Source organism: Rhinopithecus roxellana, chromosome 4 (genome assembly GCF_007565055.1).
Source record: "Rhinopithecus roxellana isolate Shanxi Qingling chromosome 4, ASM756505v1, whole genome shotgun sequence".
Classification (NCBI taxonomy): Eukaryota; Metazoa; Chordata; class Mammalia; order Primates; family Cercopithecidae; genus Rhinopithecus; species Rhinopithecus roxellana.
The window spans coordinates 4,232,811-4,253,562 of NC_044552.1; the positions used below are offsets into that span (position 1 = coordinate 4,232,811).

The 20,752-nt window shown below is 41.1% G+C and overlaps 2 protein-coding genes across 6 annotated transcripts in view; one reads left to right on the plus strand and one right to left on the minus strand.

Annotated features, from left to right (window-relative positions):
• Window positions 1-20,752, plus strand: part of DTNBP1 (dystrobrevin binding protein 1) — a 158,516-nt gene that overhangs the window by 120,902 nt on the left and 16,862 nt on the right. For 3 of the 5 annotated variants that reach the window (XM_030929318.1, XM_030929321.1, XM_030929319.1), the window contains one exon: window positions 19,719-19,784. The exons of the other annotated variants lie outside the window; for them this stretch is intronic. In XM_030929318.1, coding sequence (XP_030785178.1) covers window positions 19,719-19,784 — 66 coding nt within the window. The remainder of the gene's footprint in view (window positions 1-19,718; window positions 19,785-20,752) is intronic. 5 annotated transcript variants of the gene reach the window in all.
• Window positions 12,608-13,182, minus strand: LOC115896972 (40S ribosomal protein S16). Its single transcript, XM_030929322.1, has one exon. The coding sequence runs from the start codon at window positions 13,130-13,132 to the stop codon at window positions 12,692-12,694; it is 441 nt and encodes a 146-aa protein (XP_030785182.1). The 5' UTR covers window positions 13,133-13,182; the 3' UTR covers window positions 12,608-12,691.

Sequence of the window (20,752 nt, forward strand, 5' to 3'; positions counted from 1 at the left end):
TGAACTGGGCAATTGTTGGAACTAAGCTGACTTAGAGTGGCTAGCTGATCCTAATGTGCCCAGAATTATAATATTGATCCAGATTTTTACATTACCTATCCCTCTTGTTTCTTCTGAGCTGCATCCAGACGTCACTGGTTGGTTCACAGGAATAAGCTGGGTCAGTCTAAATTGCAGGAAAAAACTCAAAAACAACAGACAAGACTCGATTCTAGTAACAGGTGTACTATAGTTACTGAAATATAATTTTTCTCTCTCCAGTCTCTCATTTTTACTAAAGACAAAGCATGATAAGTTTGATTTGTTAGCAAAATAAACTTTATACCTGGCCTGATTATTTGTATAAACTGCAGCGAGAATAATTTTTGCTGTATAGGCTCTTTTTTAATTGACTTTGATAGAACTTTCTTCATTAGACTTCTTTTTAAAGGTTTGAGCCCAGCCAGGGGTTTGTGCTTGCAAATACCTGTGTGAGTTGGATAAATTGTCCTTCTCTCAGGGTCCCAAGATAACCTGGGCCTTCTGAGCCTGTCAGAAAGTGACATTCTTTACTTACCACAGGTCAAGAACCCTATACAGGGACTGTATAGACAAGGTATGAGGCTGGTTTTCCAAGGAGCTTTTACTGACTCTGTAAGTCAACTTTGATTCCTTAAAGAAGTCTATTTATATTTGAAAGCATGCCGTTTCAGTCAAAACCTTGGTAAAATAACCAGTTTCTCCAACTGTGCCCTGTTACAAAAGAAAAAAGATTCTTACTGCACTTACGCAAATAATTATATTGCCATAAATTACAAATACAAATAGTTTCCAAATTCTGGAGAAATCAGGGAGACAGAAAGAAATATGCTTCAAATTTTGTTTACGGGAATACACTTTACCCAATTGGTGCAAAAGTAGTTGCAATTTCAGACCATGAATTTTAAATCATTATAACTAGGCTCAAACACATTTTTATTAATCAAAATAGTAGCCATTACAATCAACACAGTTTGGTCAATGAGAAATAAGTTTATTCCTGTAGCATAAAAATCCATGCTTTGGGATTTGACAAACTTTTGGGAACCATTTTCTGCATCCCGCTGGTTGTGGAAGTGTTTTCCCTGCAAAAAAGTTGTCGAGATGCTTGAAGAAGTGGTAGTCAGTTGGCGAGAGGTCAAGTGAATATGGCAGATGAGCAAAACTCTGTAGTCCAATTCATTCAACTTTTGAAGCATTGTGTGATGTGCAGTTGGGCATTGTCATGGAGAAGAATTGGGCCCTTTCTATTGACCAATGCCAGCTGCTGGTGTTGCAGTTTTCAGGGCATCTCATTGATTTGCTGAGTATACTTCTCATGTATAATGGTTTTGCTGGGATTCAGAAAGCTTTAGTGCATCAGACCAGCAGCAGACCACCAAACAGTGACCGTAACCTTTTTGTGGCTCACATTTGGCTTTGGGAAGTACTTTGGAGCTTCTTCTAAGTCTGGCCAATGAGCTGATTGTCACTGGTTGTTGTATAAAATCTACTTTTCATCACACATCACAATCCAATTGAGAAATGGTTTGTTTTTGTGTAGGATAGAAGATGACACTTCAAAATGACAATTTTTTTGATTTTCACTCAGCTCATGAGGCACCCACTTATTATGCTTTTTTACCTTTCTAATTTGCTTCAAATGCTGAATGACCACAGAATGGTTGATGTTGAGCTCTTTGGCAACTTCTCCTGTAGTTGTAAGAGAATCAGCTTTGATGATTGCTTTCAACTGGTTGTTGTCAACTTCTGATGGCTAGCCACTGTGCTCCTCATCTTCAAGGCTCTTGTCTCCTTTGTAAAACTTCTTGAACCACCATTGCACTGTAAGTTCATTAGCAGTTCCTGGGCCAAATGCATTGTTGATGTTGTGAGTTGTCTCCACTGCTTTATGACCCATTTCAAACTTGAATAAGAAAATTGCTCAAATTTGCTTTTTGTCTGTCATTTCCATAGTCTAAAATAAAGATAACATAAACAGCAAATAGTAAGTCATTAGCAAAAACACATAAAGCGAGAAATGCTCATTAAAATGACCTATAACGGCCGGGCGCGGTGGCTCAAGCCTGTAATCCCAGCACTTTGGGAGGCCGAGACGGGCGGATCACGAGGTCAGGAGATCAAGACCATCCTGGCTAACATGGTGAAACCCCGTCTCTACTAAAAATACAAAAAACTAGCCGGGTGACCTGGCGGGCGCCTGTAGTCCCAGCTACTCGGGAGGCTGAGGCAGGAGAATGGCGTGAACCCGGGAGGCGGAGCTTGCAGTGAGCTGAGATCCGGCCACTGCACTCCAGCCTGGGCGACAGAGCGAGACTCTGTCTCAAAAAAAAAAAAAAAAAAAAAAAAAAAAATGACCTATAACATAACCACATTTATTTAAGAATGTACTGTAATATCAAACAACAAATTCCAGCAATGCAAAACCGAAATTACTTTTGCATCAACCTAATAAAAACTGTAAACAGCTCAAAAGAAAAGTTTTCTTGACTCATTATCTTTTAATATTACATGAAAATCTTCTTCAAGAGAGAAAGCCAGATTTTACCTTTGTATTAGTGTACTATGAATGTTAAACCCAATTCTTAGTAAAACTCTTAGATAAATTTGTCCAATCTTAATCAGTTTGACCATAAGGTAAGATTCCCTTAAACCTTTTATAAACTGTTACAATTTTCTGTTAAATAAAAGATTAATATTCTGAGAAAACCCTGTGGTGCTTTTATTTCAATATTCAATTTATGTAAAACTGAATATTACCCCTTTAACTTTAGCCAAATTGTTTACACACAGAATTTCTTTTACAAGATTAGTCTTTCACAAACCTTTCACAACTTGCTCAAATCTTCAGCTTTATCGTATCTAACTTAAAACAATCCTTTAACCTTCTAAACCAGGCCAAAAAAAAAAAAAAAAAATTCCCCATCCTCATGCCTTCTTATAATATTTTACCAAAAACTCATTATACTTTTAACACATCTTACATGTAGAACTGTTTATTCAGTAGTCTCAGTTACGTATGTTACAGTATTAACTCTTAGCAACTTTTATTTTTGGTAAAAATCCTGGTGAGTACCAGGTGTGAAGCCTAGGACACCAGACAGAAGTACAGACAAGGTCTGATGCTTTCCAGCATACCCAAGGGGCATGGCCAACTCCACAGGTCCCCAGGCCCCCAAGCCTTATCTAGAATGTAATGGATCCAAAGCAGTCAAGTTGAACAATTTTCAAGTCAAAGAAGCAGTTTATGACCTTAAAGCATTTAATGCGTTCAAAGTGGGATGGAATGACCTCTGACCAGGAGTTTCAATGTGTGGTCCCTGGGCAGGATGGAAGAGAGGACAGTCGCCCTGAGTGACAGAAAAGATAGGAAAGGGAAAAGGGTGTGAGAGAGAGGAGAGAGGGAGAGGGAGGAGGGAGGAGGGAGGAGGGGAGGGAAAACACCATTGCCTGAATTGGGGCTGGGCAAGCGAGGAGCTCAGGGAGGCCAGGGAAAGACCCACCCAGTGCAGTGACACTGAATCAAAACTTCAGGTGGCTGCTTGTCAGCCACAAAGGGATCTTGATCTCCAGCATCTTCATCAGCTCTTATTTTTCTCCTTTGAGAAGAAAAAGCTCCCCATGTTCTGTGTGCTTCTGTACATGACTAATTCTGTCACTCACAGCCAACAGCAAAGAGCACAAGGCAAGTTAATCCAAAGATTTTTAGGCCAGGTGCAGTGGCTCATGCCTGTAATCCCAGCACTTTGGGAGGTCGAGGCAGGCGGATCACAAGGTCAGGAGTTCAAGACCAGTATGGCCAACATGGTGAAACCCCGTCTCTACTAAAAATACAAAAATTAGCTGGGCTTGGTGGTGCATGGCTATAATCCCAGCTACTCAGGAGGCTGAGGCAGGAGAATTGCTTGAACTCAGGGGGCAGAGGTTGCAGTGAGCTGAGACTGTGCCACTACACTCCAGCCTGGGCAACAAGAGCGAAACTCCGTCTCAAAAAAAAAAAAAAATTTTTAACTCCGTTTCTTAGGAGGGACTCTAACCCTGCTAAATTGGGCATTTAACTAGGGGATTGACCCAAAGACCTTTAACCCCTTATTTCTTAGGAAGGAGTCTAACCCTGCTAAGTTGGGCCTCTAACCCAATTCTGTTCTTTACTCTGGACAAATACCCTACCACTTCCCCAAAGTTGGCCAGTTAGTGCCGCAGTCTATTCTTTTGGGCCAGGGGATCCTCCAGTGTCGCCTCTTGGCGGTTTGCCAGGAAGATGTTACTGGAAATGGGTCCCAATCCAGACCCCAAGAGAGGTTCTTGGATCTTGTTCAAGAAATAATTTAAGGCAAATTCGTAAAGTGAATGCAAGTTTATTAGAGGAGAAACAAAAGAAAAGCTACTCCATAGACAGAGCAGCCCCAAGGGCTACTGGTTGGTTGTTTTTATGGTTATTTCTTGGTCATATGCTAAACAAGGGGTAGATTATTCATGAGTGTTTTGGGAAAGGAGTGGGGATTCCTGGAACTGAGGGTTCTTCTGCTTTTTAGACCGTGTAGAGTAACTTCTGGACATAACCATAGCATTTGTAAACTGTCATAGTGTTGGTGGGAGTATCTTTTAGCATGTTAATGCATTATAACTAGTTACAATGAGCAGTGAGGACAACCAGAGGTCACTTTCGTCCCCATCTTGGATTTGGTGGGTTTTGGCCGGCTTCTTTACTACATCCGGTTTTATCAGCAGGGTCTTTATTACCTATATCTTGTGATACCAGTCCTGCTGACTTCCTGTCTCATCCTGTGACTAAGAATGCCTAACCATCCTGGGAATGCAGCCCAGGAGGCCTGAGCCACCTTTTACCCAGCCTCTATTCAAGACGGAGTTGCTCTGGTTCTAATGCCTTTGACAATATTGCTGGATCATTTTAGAGTCTTAACATCCTAAATGGTAAATATAGGACCTTTTTGACCATCAAAATTAAGGGATTCTAGCAAAGTGGAAAATGTTTTATCTCATGTGTGCATATTTACATAGGGGAGTGAGAAATAAAGATAAAATCCTAAGCCCTGTAACTGACTGAACAGACCTCCTCTTAGCCTAGGGGACCGAGAGTAACCTTGAAAACTGAGTTCGCAGTCATGATGCGATAGGAGGTCAGACATGCCTCTTATACCCTCTCCCTGGCTAACCACGATTAGGCTTTCTCACCTAAGGGCTAAGGAGAAAACAGCCCTTTCAAAAGACTCCACCGCTGATTTCAGCCAACCACCTGACACTGCTTCTCCCTTTTGCGGTTTTCATGCAACTGACCAGCATTTTTTCCCCTAAGAGACCGCCAACCACGGAATGGTTCGGGCCAGTCCACAGAGACTGCGCAGCAAGGGTTTTCTGGTCTTCTTCACCTTTTGACATCACAGGGCAGGAGTCCACCCTTGGATCTTGCTAATGCTACCATTTTTTTGTACGTGGGTTCCATGAAGGCGCATGGAACCAGAAGCTCCATTGCACGTGTGCACCTTTCTCCTTTCATAAATATTCATGACTTCTGTGACAGCTTATTGAATATGTACATTTGGCCACCCTGCTTAGCATCAATTTTTGTTTCCTCTGCCCCTCCCTCAAAGTTTGTGTCTGGCTTCTGGCCTGAGGCTGTGCTTCTCAGCTTGTCAGAATGGCCACCCTACAGGCTGCAACCCTTCATGAGAAATAAAGCTCTCTTTTCCGGATTTATGAACCTCATCATTCTTCAGTTGACAGGAGGAAAAATATCTTTCCCTCACCCATCCTAGATTCATGGTTAAGACCCCTATATCAAAAGACAGATTAATAAGAAAAAAGCCATTGGGCATTGTGGTATGCACCTGTAATTCCAGCTACTTGGGAGGCAGGGGCTGGAGGATCACTTGAGACCAAGAGTTCAAGACCAGCCTAGGCAACGTAGTGAGACTGCATCTCAAATAAGAAGAAGAAGAAGAAAAAGAAGAAGAAGAAAAAAAAATACAAATTTAATTTAAGTTTTATGTGACATGGGAGCCTTCAGAAATGAAGACCCAAAGAAACAGAAACTTGGTGTATTTTCATGCTAGGCTTGATGAAGAGTGGATAGTTGTGTAGAAATATGACTGGACAAAGAGTGTGATGTAATGGCAGTAAACTGGGGGGAACTTAGCAAGTTCTGTTTGTTCAGATTCCTCACTGTGTCCCTGCATCTTCAGAGATGAGGACGTTCTTTTTCTCTATGTGTAGGGTGGGCATCTCTCACATGAGGATCTTATGTCCTACTTCGGGAGAAAATGAGAAGATCTTTCCCAGGTTTTATGCCTGCCTCAGGGGAGAAGGGCAAGGGGAAGGTGAGAGTGATCCTCCTGTTTCTGCGGTTTTCTCAGATTCTCTCAGCTTCAAGTATCTAATATGTCACAGTGCCATATTTTGGGATATTTTGTCCTGAACCCTGTCACCTGTAATCATAAATGAAAGGAATTAGGCTTAGGAAAGGAAGGAAAAAAGAAAAATGAAAACGACTTAAGAAGTTAGCTCTCAGGCTCTGGGTCTGCTTCTAAGGAACCTGCATGTGTTTTTATAAGAAAATTTAAGAAATGGCAAAGCTGTCTGGGGGGAAAAAAAAAAACCTCACCTGTTGCCAAGAGCATTGAACTGTTTTGCACTTGAAGAACAGAATGAAGTTGTGCCTCTGCATGTGAAGAAAGATAGATAAAGGACTTTGGAAGGCCTGAAACAGTTTATGTCAAAATGCGAATCAAGTCACTTACCACTTATCATCTCTCTGGAATGCTGTGTGGTTCCATCTTGTCTGAATTTAAAACAGAAGATCTATCTTGTATGGTACCGTCTTTCATAATATGAAGCTTATGTTTTAAAATGTCTAAAAATCTTGTATTTTCATCCAGGACCTTTTTTATGTGCTATTTCTGTTCCCTCTTCCCCTCCCTCAAAGTGTTTGTGTCTGGCTTCTGGCCTGAGGCTGTGCTTCCCAGCCTGTCAGAATGGCCACCCTTCGTGAGAAACAAAGGAAATGCAAATATAGCAGGGCAGTATTCCTGGTACTTTACAAACCATCTCATAAACTTGTTTTACTTGATTTTCAGGCAAACTGCTTTTCTCATAAGTTGGCAAGAGTTTTTGGATTTTTCTCCCCTCTCCTGTTGATGATCGTACAGCAAAAAACTAAGCAATGAAATAAAATGATTGAGCTTACACTTTTTCCTTAAGGAGCTATTTCCTGAATCTTATACCCTCTCACTCTTATTTTTTTAATTAATCGTTTTTCACTCATTTCACAATCACTTTTGAGTTCCTACTTTGTGCTTAGAACATAGAAGACCTCGAAGTATTCCATGAAAATAACCTATTTCTGTGTATTGAATTGACGGGCAAATCTTCATCCTAAGGAACATCAACATACGTTATCAGGAAAGTTCATGAAAAGGACATTATCACATAATTTTCAAAACAATATGGGTCTTATTTTAGGGATGTTAGCTCAGTTTATAAGTTACACTTTTCCTACAAAATAATAGGCTTATTGTATATGAATTGCTGTCATTTTTTTAAGAAAATAGAGAAAGGGGCTCTTGCTGTGTTGGCCAGGCTGGTCTTGAACCCCTGGCCTCAAGCAGTCCTTCTGCTTTGACCTCCCAAAGTGCTGGGATTACAGGTAAGAACCACTGCACCCAGCTGTGCTGTCATACTAATTGGGTACATGTAAGGGAATCCTGTAATATCTTGGATTTGTTGAACCTTTCATTGAATGGATAATACCAGCTCATAGGTTGTGTGCTATTCTAAATAAACCCTCAATATTCCTTCAGCTTCTCTGCCTACTTTCAGCTGGGGTCAAACCCAACGAAAGGCTCATGGCATCATTTTGTGAGTATGAATTTGGGGGAAGAGTTCAGAGGGTGTATTTTATTGATCATTTGGATGTGATTTATTTTGGCATGCTACTTTTAATGCATTACAGATTTCCTGGCCAGCTTTTCCATAGCCCTTGGGTAACGTCACTTTTTATTGAACTGAATCTTAAGTGCAGGTGTTTTTGGATACCTCCTGCAGTGATTCCATGGACCAGTCTGATGTCATTGTCCATTGCCTGTTCCTGAGAGCCCCTTGTAGCCACTTCCTGCTCCCACTTTTAGCCATGAGGATCATACTTGTTTGTTTCCAGCCGATAGAATGGCATGCTGGTGTTTCCCGTCAGCTGTGTGCTGTTTGTCTTCTGCATCACTGCACCTCAAACGTCTGGCCTGCTGTGACTGCTGGCTACGGCTTTGCGATCAAGCAGCCAGTTGAAGGCTGCTTCAACTCCTGTGCACTCATGACACTGCTCCTGATATCTGGCATTCACTGTGCAGCCCCCATTTGGTGATTGCTGCCAGTACCTTCATCAGACCGTTGTTGAGCGCCAACTCCATGACGGGCACTAAAGCTTCCATGTTGAAAGGCACAGTGCTTGCTCTCGAGGAATGTGGCATCCAGTGGAACTATAGGGGGCAAGTGTGTGGCAGCAATGGGCAGCAATGGAGATGTACCACTTATGTGGGAGCGTGGAGGAAAGAGAGCCTGGGTCTCCCTGGCCTGTCAGAGAAGGGGGCAGTTGAGTTGAGGTATGGAGGGTGAGTGGAAGAGTGCAGGCCTCTGAGCAAAGGGTCAGTGCAATTACAAGTCGGGGCATGGCTTCTTTGGAGAACCGTCAGGTGTTGGCTGTGTGTCCTTCTTCCACAGCTGGAAAAGTGGCTTCCTCGGGATACTTCCTGAATAGTGGTTTCGTTGCAAAGCTGTTCTTATACGTCTTTACCGAGCGTAAGGTAGTTGTAGCCAGTAGATAACAGGAAGAGCCAGGGGTAAAATCTCTGAACACTATTTTGAATCAGAAGTAGCTCATCTTCAGCGTCTCATACTTGTCTTTTGCACGTCCTTGTCCCCGTTTCTGCTAAAGCATTCAGACTTTCAAGTTTGCCAAAAGCTCCTGCTGAGGCCCCCAAGCAGGGCTGGCCTGTCTCCCCACCCACTGCTTTTTTTTTTTTTTTCTCTCAGATCACCTCTCTCTCTGCTCATTTCCCCCTTCATGTACAGAGCAGTTAATCTTAGAGAAGCGGTAAGGGAGAGGTAAGCCTGATCAACTAATTCATGTTAAGCTTTGAATGTTAGTTTTCTCAGAGCCCCCCGAATATAGTACTCTTCGTACTGAAAAGGGACATATTAAAACATATAATCCCTAATTGGTGAAATCTCAGGAAAGGTGACAAAATTCAGATGACTCAGCATGCTGTGCCCACATTGTCAGCTCCCCTGCTCCAACCCTCTTCATGCAGCATCTTCCTCAGCTTGTGGACTCAGGAACTTCTCCAGGTCCATCTTCCATCAATCCTGTGGGCTGCAACACCAGCCTGCCTGGGAGGGGCAGAATCTGCCTCTCATCCCCATCTCATTAGCTGGCTGTGAAGGACTCCTGGTGGAAGGAGGGAGGGGACCAAGGCATCTTTTAATAATACTGATTTATTCATAAGTCACTTATTCATAAGCCTGCGACAGCTTATAATTGAAAGTGATACGTCCCCATTTCAAAAATATTTTCTGGAAATAATGAGGTTTCCAGCAGATATGATCAGCTTTCAAGCATGCTGAGATTTGGCTGTCACTGAACCTTTTAGAGGCAGGATATTTCCAACTGGTGGCATGAGGACATTTATAACAAGAGGCCTTTGAACCCAAAAGCATGTTGAGCTTTGGATAAATATTTTGTATTGCAAGTATATGCAGTATTTTATTTGAAATATATGTAAATGTTGTGGGAAACAAAATTCACAGCTAGGTAAAGTGCTACTGAATTCATAATAGATTTTCGTTGTCACATACTTTCTCATAAATTGCCAAAAAAAGGACACCCATGCTTAAACTTGAAAAGGTTTGACACTCGTTGTCCTAGTTTAGAATTTTTGGACTACTTAATTTGAAATCAAGGCAGTATGAGTGGAAACATCTCTAAAGGTGATTGTTTTGAACATTTTTAAGTGTTCTTCAGTGATATTCAAAATCCAAAGAAATCTAGCATCTGAATTCTAATTAATGTTGATAATCATTACACTAATGGTAAATTTTAAACCCAATTTTAATTTCCTGGAGCTCCACTGGTAGACGGTGGGGAGCTGCAGGTATCAGTAGTCAGGTTCCCTCACCTTTGGACAGGAAGTTCTTGAAGTGGAAGTGGGATTGGCGAAGTCAGGACCTAGCTCTGGCGGTGGGATGGCTTGGGTCAAGGGGCAAGAGCCCTACCCAAAAAGATTGAAAGTGATTCCTCGCTGTAGCATAATTCCTTGAGCTTCAAAGGCCTTTCGGATTCTGTAGTGGCCTATGAAAATGCAAATGTCCTGGGGAAACACTAAACCTAAAAATACTGAATCTTGGCTCTGAAGAGTTGAAAGGATCTTCTCTTGTTAAAACTTTTCACAAGGCTTGGGTTTGGTCGACAGCTAGCTGAGTATAAAATGCTAGAAAGAAAGATAATGCAACCTAGCAAGGACAGGAAAATGAGCCTCAAGAGGGGAGGCCCAGCATTGCTGCAGGGTGCCAGAGTTGGCAAGGAGGGCTGACGGAAAGGGCAGCTGCCAGGACACCATGTCCACTGCACCTGCCACCCACATCCAGCCTGTTTCTGCATTGTGATATTTCAGTTCCCTTATTTTTTTTTTTTTTTTTTTTTTTTTGAGATGAAGTCTCGCTCTATTGCCCAGGCTGGAGTGCAATGGCGTGGTCTCGGCTCACTGCAACCTCCGCCTCCTGGGTTCAAGCGATTCTCCTGTCTCAACCTCCAGAGCAGCTGGGATTACAGGTGCCCGCCACCACCCTTGGCTAATTTTTGTATTTTTAGTAGAGACAGGGTTTCACCATGTTGGCTAGGCTGGTAACTGCTGACCTCGAGATCCACCTGCCTCAGCCTCCCAAAGTGCCGGGATCACAGGCATGAGCCACCACACCCGGCCTTGGGTTCCCTTTAAAAAGAAGAAAATCAGCTTTGTTTTTCTGATTGTAATGCTCAAATTAGAGACCCTCAGATCTTTGGAGTTAAACAAAATTGTAGGTGATATGATTTGCAACTGCATTTTATTTGCAGTCTGGCTTGTGAGAGAACAACTGAAGCTTGTGTATTTCTCCATTCTGATAGTGAGGTGTTACTGCCAAAATTAGTCCACATTTGTCAAGTGGTTGCTTATTCTTGAATGAATAAGATAGAAAAATATACATTTTTAATAATTAATGAAAACTTAAATTTTACATCTGAAGGATTTTTCGCTCATGATTAAAACAAATAACAAAACCCAGACCATAGATTTTAATATTATGTTCAATTACTATTCAACAGGTTTTTTTTTGTTTTTTAAATTAACATTGCCTTGTTTAGATATGCTGATATATTAACTGCCTTCTTTTTTCCTCTATGTCAACATTTCTTTATATGAGTTTAGTTTTTAGATGTTTCTCAAGATTCTTTTGTAAGATCGCAGCCAATTTAAATCACTATTACCATAGAAATGAGAATTGTCTTACTGAGAAAATTCCATCAACATCATTTATATACTGAAATCAAAATGTTGGAAACAAGGGGATGCTTTTGGTTTTTGTGTTCTTAAGAGTTTTCTAATGGCAAAAAAATGTCCTTCCTTCCTTCCAAATGTTGTTATAAATGGGAAGAATTGTGTGTGTGTGTGTGTGTGTGTAAGCTTAGAGATTAAGAATAGCAAATGCTGACCTGAATCCTGGGTGTGATCTATTTTAACACATAGATTGTGTTGAACAGCCGTGAATCCATAGCAGGTAGAAATTTTTAAAACTTTTTTAATATGTGATTATTTATGTTGAATAACAAGCATACCAGGTTATCAAGGTTGGGAAGTTTTTGGTTAATTCAAACCTTTTATCTGTTGATATTTACCAGTCTTTCAAAGATGACCAATTTTCAAAGCAGTTAGAATATACTATAAAATGTTTTAATAATTCAGCAATGTCTTAAAATCTTTGAATACCTTAGGTTATAATTGTGATTAGCTTTGTTACATTGATGGAGTCTGAGAGTTTTGATTCGTAGAAATTTATGGTTAACATTGATTTTGCATCTCTGCAGCATTTGTTGCCATATTCTCTTTCTCACATCTCACTTTGCTTGTATGTATTTTTTCTTCTCTAAAATTTTTATTTGCCAGAGTTTTGTCTGTTAGCTTTAAATACAAATATAATTTTATATTGTATATGGGAAAATTAGATGCAGATGGCTTGAAAACTTCTGTATGTTGTCTCTGAAAATGGAGAGGATGAGAACCCACTCTTGGTTATATCTGGAGTTCAGGACAAAGCACAGATCTGGTCACAGGGGATCTTGCTTCCTGCTGTGTGGAAGCCACCAAGTGCAGGGACTGGTAATGGATTCCACAGAACAGCACAGAGATGCTAAGGAGGGAAGCCTGCCTTAAGGGGCTTACCCGTTATTGTCACCCATAAGGTTGACAACAGGCAATTCTTGTCTGTGATTATGCATTTTGGTTGCTGCTGGAGCTTTTCCGTTTTGGATAATTTCACAGATATTTTCTTTTTTTTTTTTTTTTTTTTTTTTTTTTTTTTTTCCCTCAAAAACTGTTTATTACACAGATGAATTTTGATAGTCATGATGGGCTTATCGGTAGGATTTCTGGTAGCGAGCACGGGCACCAGGGCCTCCGAACTTTTTGGACTCGCAGCGACGGGGATCAGCTACCAGCAGGGTCCGGTCATACTGGATGAGGATGTCTTTGATCTCCTTCTTGGAAGCCTCATCCACATATTTCTGGTAATAGGCCACCAGGGCTTTGGAGATGGACTGACGGATAGCATAAATCTGGGCTACGTGACCACCACCCTTCACACGGACACGGATGTCCACACCAGCAAATCGCTCCTTGCCGAGAAGCAGAACTGGCTCCAGCAGCTTGTATTGCAGCGTGCGCGGCTCAATCATCTCCAGGGGCCGCCCATTCACCTTGATGAGACCATTGCCGCGTTTGCAGTGCGCCACAGCTGTGGCTGTCTTCTTGCGTCCGAAGACCTGCACCGACTGCAGCGGGCCCTTAGACGGCATTGATGCGAGCGTGGAAGAGAGAACCTAACCGCGCGGCGCTCCAACCGGAAAAGCCACAGATATTTTCAAGAGTTAAGAAGATAACATTTCTGTCATTTCGATGGATTGTACCAGCTGCTTCATCTGTGTTTCCCATTGTATAAATATTTATACAAAGTCAAAATGTAAATGAAGTAATGCAGTGATTGCACAGATGTAGTTCATCTAGAGCAGTGGTTCTCAAGCAGCATCAGCATTACCTGGGGTTTGGTTAGAAATGCAAATCTTTGGCCCAAATGGATTACTGAATCAGATTCTGGGCATGGGGTCCAGGAATCTCTGTTCACCAGTACTGTAGATGATTTTGATGCTGCCAAATGTGGAGAACCACTGGTTTTCTGTCTCTACAACCCTTTTGAATGGACTCTTTAATAAATAATTTTCACTCACAGACGCTGGCAGTTGGTTTATACTACTTTTTCTAAAGTCTTTTATGCAGCGTTTTAGAAAAGCCTTTGATTTTGAAAAGATTCCTGTAGTGATCTAAACTTCTTCCATTTTTTCCCCTCAAATTGTTAATAAGGAAGTCAATTCCATAGTTAACATTCAGGAACATGTCAGATATGGCTTAAAAATTCTAGAAATTGGGCTTTTGTCTAAATATCCATAACACAAAGCTTCTAGACTGAAGTTCTTTTTGGTCTTACCAAGAAAAAAAAAAAAAAAAGAAAAGAAAAACCAACACTCTTGCTATTTCATGCGGCATTTTAACATACTGTTTCTGTAAAAAGCATCTTTGTCAACACATCACTGAATAGCATTTTCAAATGGCGTTGAACCATTCCTTCGAACTGTGACTCATCCGTGTAGGTATTTATCGATCTCCTACAGGAAGCAGCAGTCTTGGTGCTACCTGTACTCATTGCAGAGGCCACCACACCCTACCCTTAACCTCCTAGCCTGAGCCTATGAATTTGAACAAGGGTAATAATTTATGATTAAGTACATTTCTCACTGATCCATTTATCTTAAGCTTTCTGTTTCTTAACATTCTTCAATCAATTAATTGGCCAGGAAAATGAATATAAAAATACCTTCAGGATTTTGTTAATAATTAAATCTTATTTTCTTGAAATGCCATTGTCTAACTCAAAAGGTCTTAAATTCCTTAATGCTAATCTGATATTCATATAATTTTACTAAAAACAAGATAGGCTTTGGGAGCACTGTTTCCTGCTCCAATCAGAAGTAAATAAAAATAGGTTCTTAGCATTTAAGAACTGGAGGTGGGCCGGGTGCGGTGGCTCAAGCCTGTAATCCCAGCACTTTGGGAGGCCGAGACGGGCGGATCATGAGGTCAGGAGATCGAGACCATCCTGGCTAACACGGTGAAACCCCGTCTCTACTAAAAAGTACAAAAAACTAGCCGGGCGTGGTGGCGGGCGCCTGTAGTCCCAGCTACTGGGGAGGCTGAGGCAGGAGAATGGCGTGAACCCGGGAGGCGGAGCTTGCAGTGAGCTGAGATCCGGCCACTGCACTCCAGCCTGGGCGACAGAGCAAGACCCCGTCTCAAAAAAAAAAAAAAAAAAGAACTGGAGGTGGGGCCAGGCGCGGTGGCTCACGCCTGTAATCCCAGCACTTTGGGAGGTCGAGGCAGGCGGATCACAAGGTCAGGAGTTTGAGACCAGCCTGACCAATATGGTGAAACCCCGTCTCTACTAAAAATACAAAAAGTAGTCAGGCGTGGTGGTACGCACCTGTAATCCCAGCTACTCAGGAGTCTGAGGCAGGAGAATTGCTTGAACCCTGGAGACGGAGGTTGCAGCGAGCCAAGATCGCGCCATTGTACTCCAGCCTGGGCCATAGAGCAAGACTCCGACCCAAAAAAAAAAAAAGGACTGGAGGTGACCTTCCTATCCATGTCAGCCAGCTCCCTCCTCCTGCCGATGGGAAATCAGAGGCCTCCAGGGTGCATGGTGAGAGCTGAGTGGTGTGCTGAGACCCGCCTGCCTGAGCTGGCCCGGCAGTCAGACCCTGGTCTACTGAACTGCCTTGCCCCTCCCATAAAAGCTAAGGTACTGTGGAGCGTTCTGTCTTAACTATTTCTGGCAAGCCTCATGCACAGCTTGTTCCTGCAGTGTTCATTTTGCTAATACTCTAGATAGTGGTCATTTCCTTCAGGTAATTGATAGGAATTTGAAAAGTGTTCCAGAATACTAGAATAGTGTTTCCTGCAGCATGGTTTTAGGAAACAGCACTTCCAGTAGCTGTTCCTAAGGACCTAATTTTGTGACCAGCTCAGTAGTTGCCATCAGTTCTTTGTTATGTAAAAGTTATTTATTCTGACTGTCTGCAGAAAAACTGCCATTATTCCAAACTACCGTGTTTTAGGTAAGGATCACCTTTTCTTAGTTGAATGTAAAAGATATATAAGTATAGTACTTGATTAATGTGTGTAAGGGGTGTGCGTGTGTCTCTGTTGGAGCAAGGGTGAAGAAAAGCTCTGTAAAGTCATTTCACTTCCTTTGAAAACGTGCGTTAACTTTAGCATGCACAGAACTGTTTTTCCAAATGCCAATTTGAGGAATAACGTTCTGTAATACTTTAGAATACTCACAGAAATAATGTATGGTATAAAATAATTATGTCTGTTTTGAAAACTAATTATTGAGGAAGGCTAAATGTAAAACTTTTTAAAACTATAGAAACACAGGGCACAGAAGTTGATACTTTAAAAATTCATGTATAAAGAAAACCAGTGCCAGGAAAATGCTTTTACAGGTGTTTTTTTAAATCCAGCCTGAGAAAATTTGTATTGATTTGTTAAAGTGGGGGCAGGAGATTGGGAGACTTTAAAAATTGTTGTGTATACCTTATTTGAAAACTGAGGTAAGAAAACATGTAACTGTTAAATGGTAACAGTACAGGAAAAGTGGTTTTTAAAACTACAAGGAGATCTTGTGTATTTTGTCATTGTCTTTCAAGTCCTCAGTTTCTGAACAAAATTTTTCTAAAATATATTTTACTAAGCTCAGGGAACTGAAGTACCTTTGGAAATAGCAATTATTGAAAATATTTAAAAGGAAGCTGAAACTTGTTTCTGACAGGCATCCACATTCTGGAGAAAATTGAGAGAGAAAAGGAAACAGTCTGTACAGATTATGTATCCCTTATCTGAAATACTCGGGACTAGAAGTGTTTCAGGTTTTGGATTTTTTCCGATTTTGAAATATTTGCAATATGCACTTACCGGTTGAGCATGCTAAAACAAAAAACTGAAATCCTAAATGCTCCCATGAGCATTTCCTGTTAGAATCAGGTATGTGCTCAAAAAGCTTCAGATTTCAGCGCAGGGATATTCAACCTGTGTTATAATTAGTAGGTCCCAGCAAATGCTGGCAAAGATGCAGAGAAACTAGCTGGCTCACCCAGTGATGATGGGGATGTAAAATGGAATAGCTACTCTGGAAAAGAGTTTGGCAGTTCCTTTCAAAACCGAAAAATGAACTTACCATATGACCCAGCAGTTGCACTCTTGGGCATTTTGTGAGAGAAATGACTTATTTTCATGTAGGAACTCATACACACATGTTCATGACAGCTTTATTCGTAATAGGCAGAAGTTGAAAACAGCCATTCCGTGGGTGAATAGTTACACACACTGTGGTACATCCATACCATGAAATTCTGCTCAGTAATAAAAGGGAACAGATTATTATGTGCTATAGCTTGGAGAAACCCCAAGGCAGTTATGCTGAGTGAAAAAAGCCAGTCTCGGAAGGATATGTAGTGCATGATTCCACTTACATAACATATGAATTAACATAATTATAGATTTGGAGTCCAGCTGAGTGTTTGGGGAGGGAGGGCATGGTTATAAAAGGTGTTGGAAGTAAATGCTTGGTGCTGCCAAATGACAATGGCACTCAGGCAAAAGTTTTCTCAGCAAGGCAATTTACTTCTATAGAAGGGTGCGTCTTGTGGATGGAACAATGGCGCGAGCATACCAGACAAGGAAGGGGAAGGGGTCTTATTCCTAATGCCTCTAGCTCCTACTGCTGTGTCTTTCCCCTATTGGCTAGGGTTGGATTGCACAGTCTAGGCTAATTCCGATTGGCTGTTTTAAAGAGAGCAAGTATATGAGCCAGAGTGGAAGGGTGAGTAATTTTGGTGGAAGGGACAGTTACAGAACAGGTGACTAACGATGCCTAAGGACAGAACAGGTGACAGAGGCTAGGAGGGGGTCATTTACTGAAACTAGGGGCAAGGAGAGTAAAGAACGAGGAAGTTAAACTTTAAAATGGAGAACAAAGAACAGGGAAGCTGAACATACTGACATATTGGTTCTTTGGAGAAGAACTCAGAACTTACTGTATTTAACAATTTTTCTCCCTCTTGAATTTTAAAGGAAGTTAACAGGCTAAACTTTGAAGAGGAATTTACTGTATCCTACAAAGGGAACCTGAGGGAGTCTTGTGGTTGTGCTACGTTGATGTGGTGCTTACACAAGGCTATGCGTGGAGCTGTATGCACATCTGCACGCACACACAGTGCACGTGTGACTGGTGAAATCTGAATAAGCTTTGTGGATTGTACCCATGTCAGTTGTTGGGTTTTGACCTTATACCAGAATTATGTAAGATGTTAGCATTGAGGGACATTCAGGATATACATTTCTAGATAACAACCTATGAACCTGTAATTATTTCAAAGTAAAAAGCTTTAAAAATTGAGTATTGCAATTTCATATAGTCATTCTAATGGGGGGAGAATCCCGTATACACCAAAATGTGCTAGTTGTAGTCATCTATTTATGGGGACTACAAAGGGACTTTCACCCTATTATTTGTGGAATAAATAATTTTTTATGGCCAAAAATTTTCCTCAAGGTACATAGTTCATGCATCAAAAATACCCTATTAAATAAATGCAAATAGACCGGGCACAGTATCTCATGCCTGTAATCCCAGCACTTTGGGAGACTGAGGTGGGCAGATCACCTGAGGTCAGGAGTTCAAGACCAGCCTGGCCAACATGGTGAAACCCTGTCTCCACTAGAAATACAAAAATGAGCCAGGTGCGATTGTGTACATCTGTAATCTCAGCTACTCAGGAGGCTGAGACACAAGAATCGCTTAAACCCAGGAGGTGGAGGTTGCATTGAGCCAAGATCGTGCCATTGCACTCCAGCCTGGGCAATACAGTGAGACTCTGTCTCAAAAGAAAAAAATGCAAATAATTAGAAGCATAAAAAAAGTTGGCCAGGCGCGATGGCTCACACCTGTAATCCTAGCACTTTGGGAGGCCGAGGTGGGCAGATCAAAAGGTCAGGAGATCAAGACCATCCTGTCAAACATGGTGAAACCCTGTCTCTACTAAAAATACAAAAATTAGCTGAGTGTGGTGGCATGTGCCTGTAATCCCAGCTACTCAGGAGGCTGAGGCATGAGAATGGCTTGAACCAGGGAGGTGGAGATGGCAGTGAGACAGAGTGAGACTCTGTCTAAAAAAAACAAAAAACAAAACAAACCATAGGTCCCAATTTTTTAAATCTGTCACATTGACAGAATTTAATGTCTTCTAGTGGTTATGTAATTTGATAGACTGTTGGCAATTGTTTTTATCAAAAAACAGCTTGAAGAGATGTTTTATTTGTATTCAGAAAATTGTTTAGCGATTGACAGAGATTTCACAGTTCTCTCTTGATCATGTCACATGTATTTTAATATCACAAAACTCATATTCCCTCACTCAGTATAAAAACACCTGAATTGTAAATATTGAAGTTAGTTTTTAAAATTTATTCTTGGTCTTATTTATCTTGAATGAACAATGCTCTTAATCTTTAATATAGAGATTACTAGAATTTTTCTCAGTTCATATTTAGTAAGTGTTACTGTTTCTCTTTTAACATTTTGAACTCTGTTAACAGAGAGGCTTATCCTAGTTTTCTGTACATGACTCCCAGAGGTTTGGGGGCCTTTTTCAGTCATTAACACCTCACTGTATTTTATTACCTATCTCGGTTAAAAGGCTTAGTTGTAGAATATGTTGAATTTGTTCCTGAAATGAACTTGGTTTTTTTTTCTTTAATTTCATATATCTTGTGCCGCCCTTATGCCCCATTAAAACGTGTAATTGAGAATTGATTATTCCATCTTCAGTGGTAATGGAATTTTTTGTTGTTTTGAGTAATTATCCATTTGAAATTGATAGTGGTAGCTAAAGTGGAAGTTGCAGTCAGATAAAACTTGAGCAATGTTCTGGAGTTGAAATAAAAAGACATAGGCCTGAGTTGATAATGGAGTTAAATGATTACTCCCGACTCGACGTAGAAAAACTACTGCATCTTGTTTTGATTTTTTTTCTTTTAATCTGAAGTCCATTTGTTGAAGTTCTTTACATCTTTGTATTTGTCTGGCTTTCCCCAGTATAATAAATGGCACCTTAATGTGAGCAAGGGGTCATTTTTCTTTGTAGAAAACGTTCTGTAATTTAGATTTTTCAGTCCTCATTCTAAAATTCGATGCTGTTAAACCTCTAGATTTGAAATTTTTCCTTCAGATATCCTCCCATCATTTCATATTTGGTTGTTTTCTTGATGCAGGCCCAATTGATGATTCAGTACACACAGCACAATTAAGAACATCCTCATTCAGTCACGTCGCTGAGGGTAAATCTCTCTTAGCTGCTGGGCAGCAAAGTTATTTTTAAATGCCCGCTTTGTGCTTTTTCATAGTCATCCTGAATAGGGGCTGGTGTGGTGCAACTGTGCTCGGTCCTCAGTGAAGCTGGCTTAGTGCTCAGCCCCGAGATACAAAAAGCTGAAATGAAGCAGGGAGCTGACAGGGACAGTGGGGGATGTTTCAGATACCTAGTGAGGAACATGTTTTAAAACCTAAAACAGTGATTTTTTTCTCCTATTTTTTTATAAGTCATTTTAAGGCCGGTGCAGTGGTTCACACCTGTAATCCCAGCACTTTGGGAGGCCGAGGTGGGTGGATCACGAGGTCAGGAGATCGAGGCCATCCTGGCTACCATGGTGAAACCCCCGTCTCTACTAAAAATACAAAAAAATTAGCTGGAAGTGGTGGCGTGCGCCTATAGTCCCGGCTACTGGGGAGGCTGAGGCAGGAGAATGGCGTGAACCCAGGAGACAGAGCTTGCAGTGAGCCGAGATTGCGCCACTGCACTCCAGCCTGGGCAACAGAGCAAGACTCCATCTAAAAAAAAAAGTCATTTTAAGTTGTCTAACCTACCCTCCTCCCTTGTGAAGGCTGAGACATGATTGGATTTCATTCTGGTATAGAAAAAACTGAAGGGCCAGTAATTCAGCAACACGAGCATCAAACTTTTAAAGCAGAAGTTTGAGAAAAATGTTGAGAAAAATGTTTTATATTATATATCTATAGAAAATCTTAATTCAGTTAAAACAACATATTCTTTAATTAAAACCCCTTTGATGATTTCTGCATTGATCTTTGGTTTTGAGCTGCCTATTCTGGAATTATTTTTTAGAAGAAGATTAGCTGAACTTTGAAGTACTTGAAGCGCACTTAATGTATTTTAGGGTTGACTTACTCTAATGCACTTGGCAGTCATGAAGCATTTGAACAGATATGTTGACAACTGAAGTGAAAC

Excerpts from the sequence above, each read along its gene's own strand:
- LOC115896972 (XM_030929322.1), bottom strand. The coding sequence starts at position 13,132 with ATGCCGTCTAAGGGCCCGCTGCAGTCGGTGCAGGTCTTCGGACGCAAG.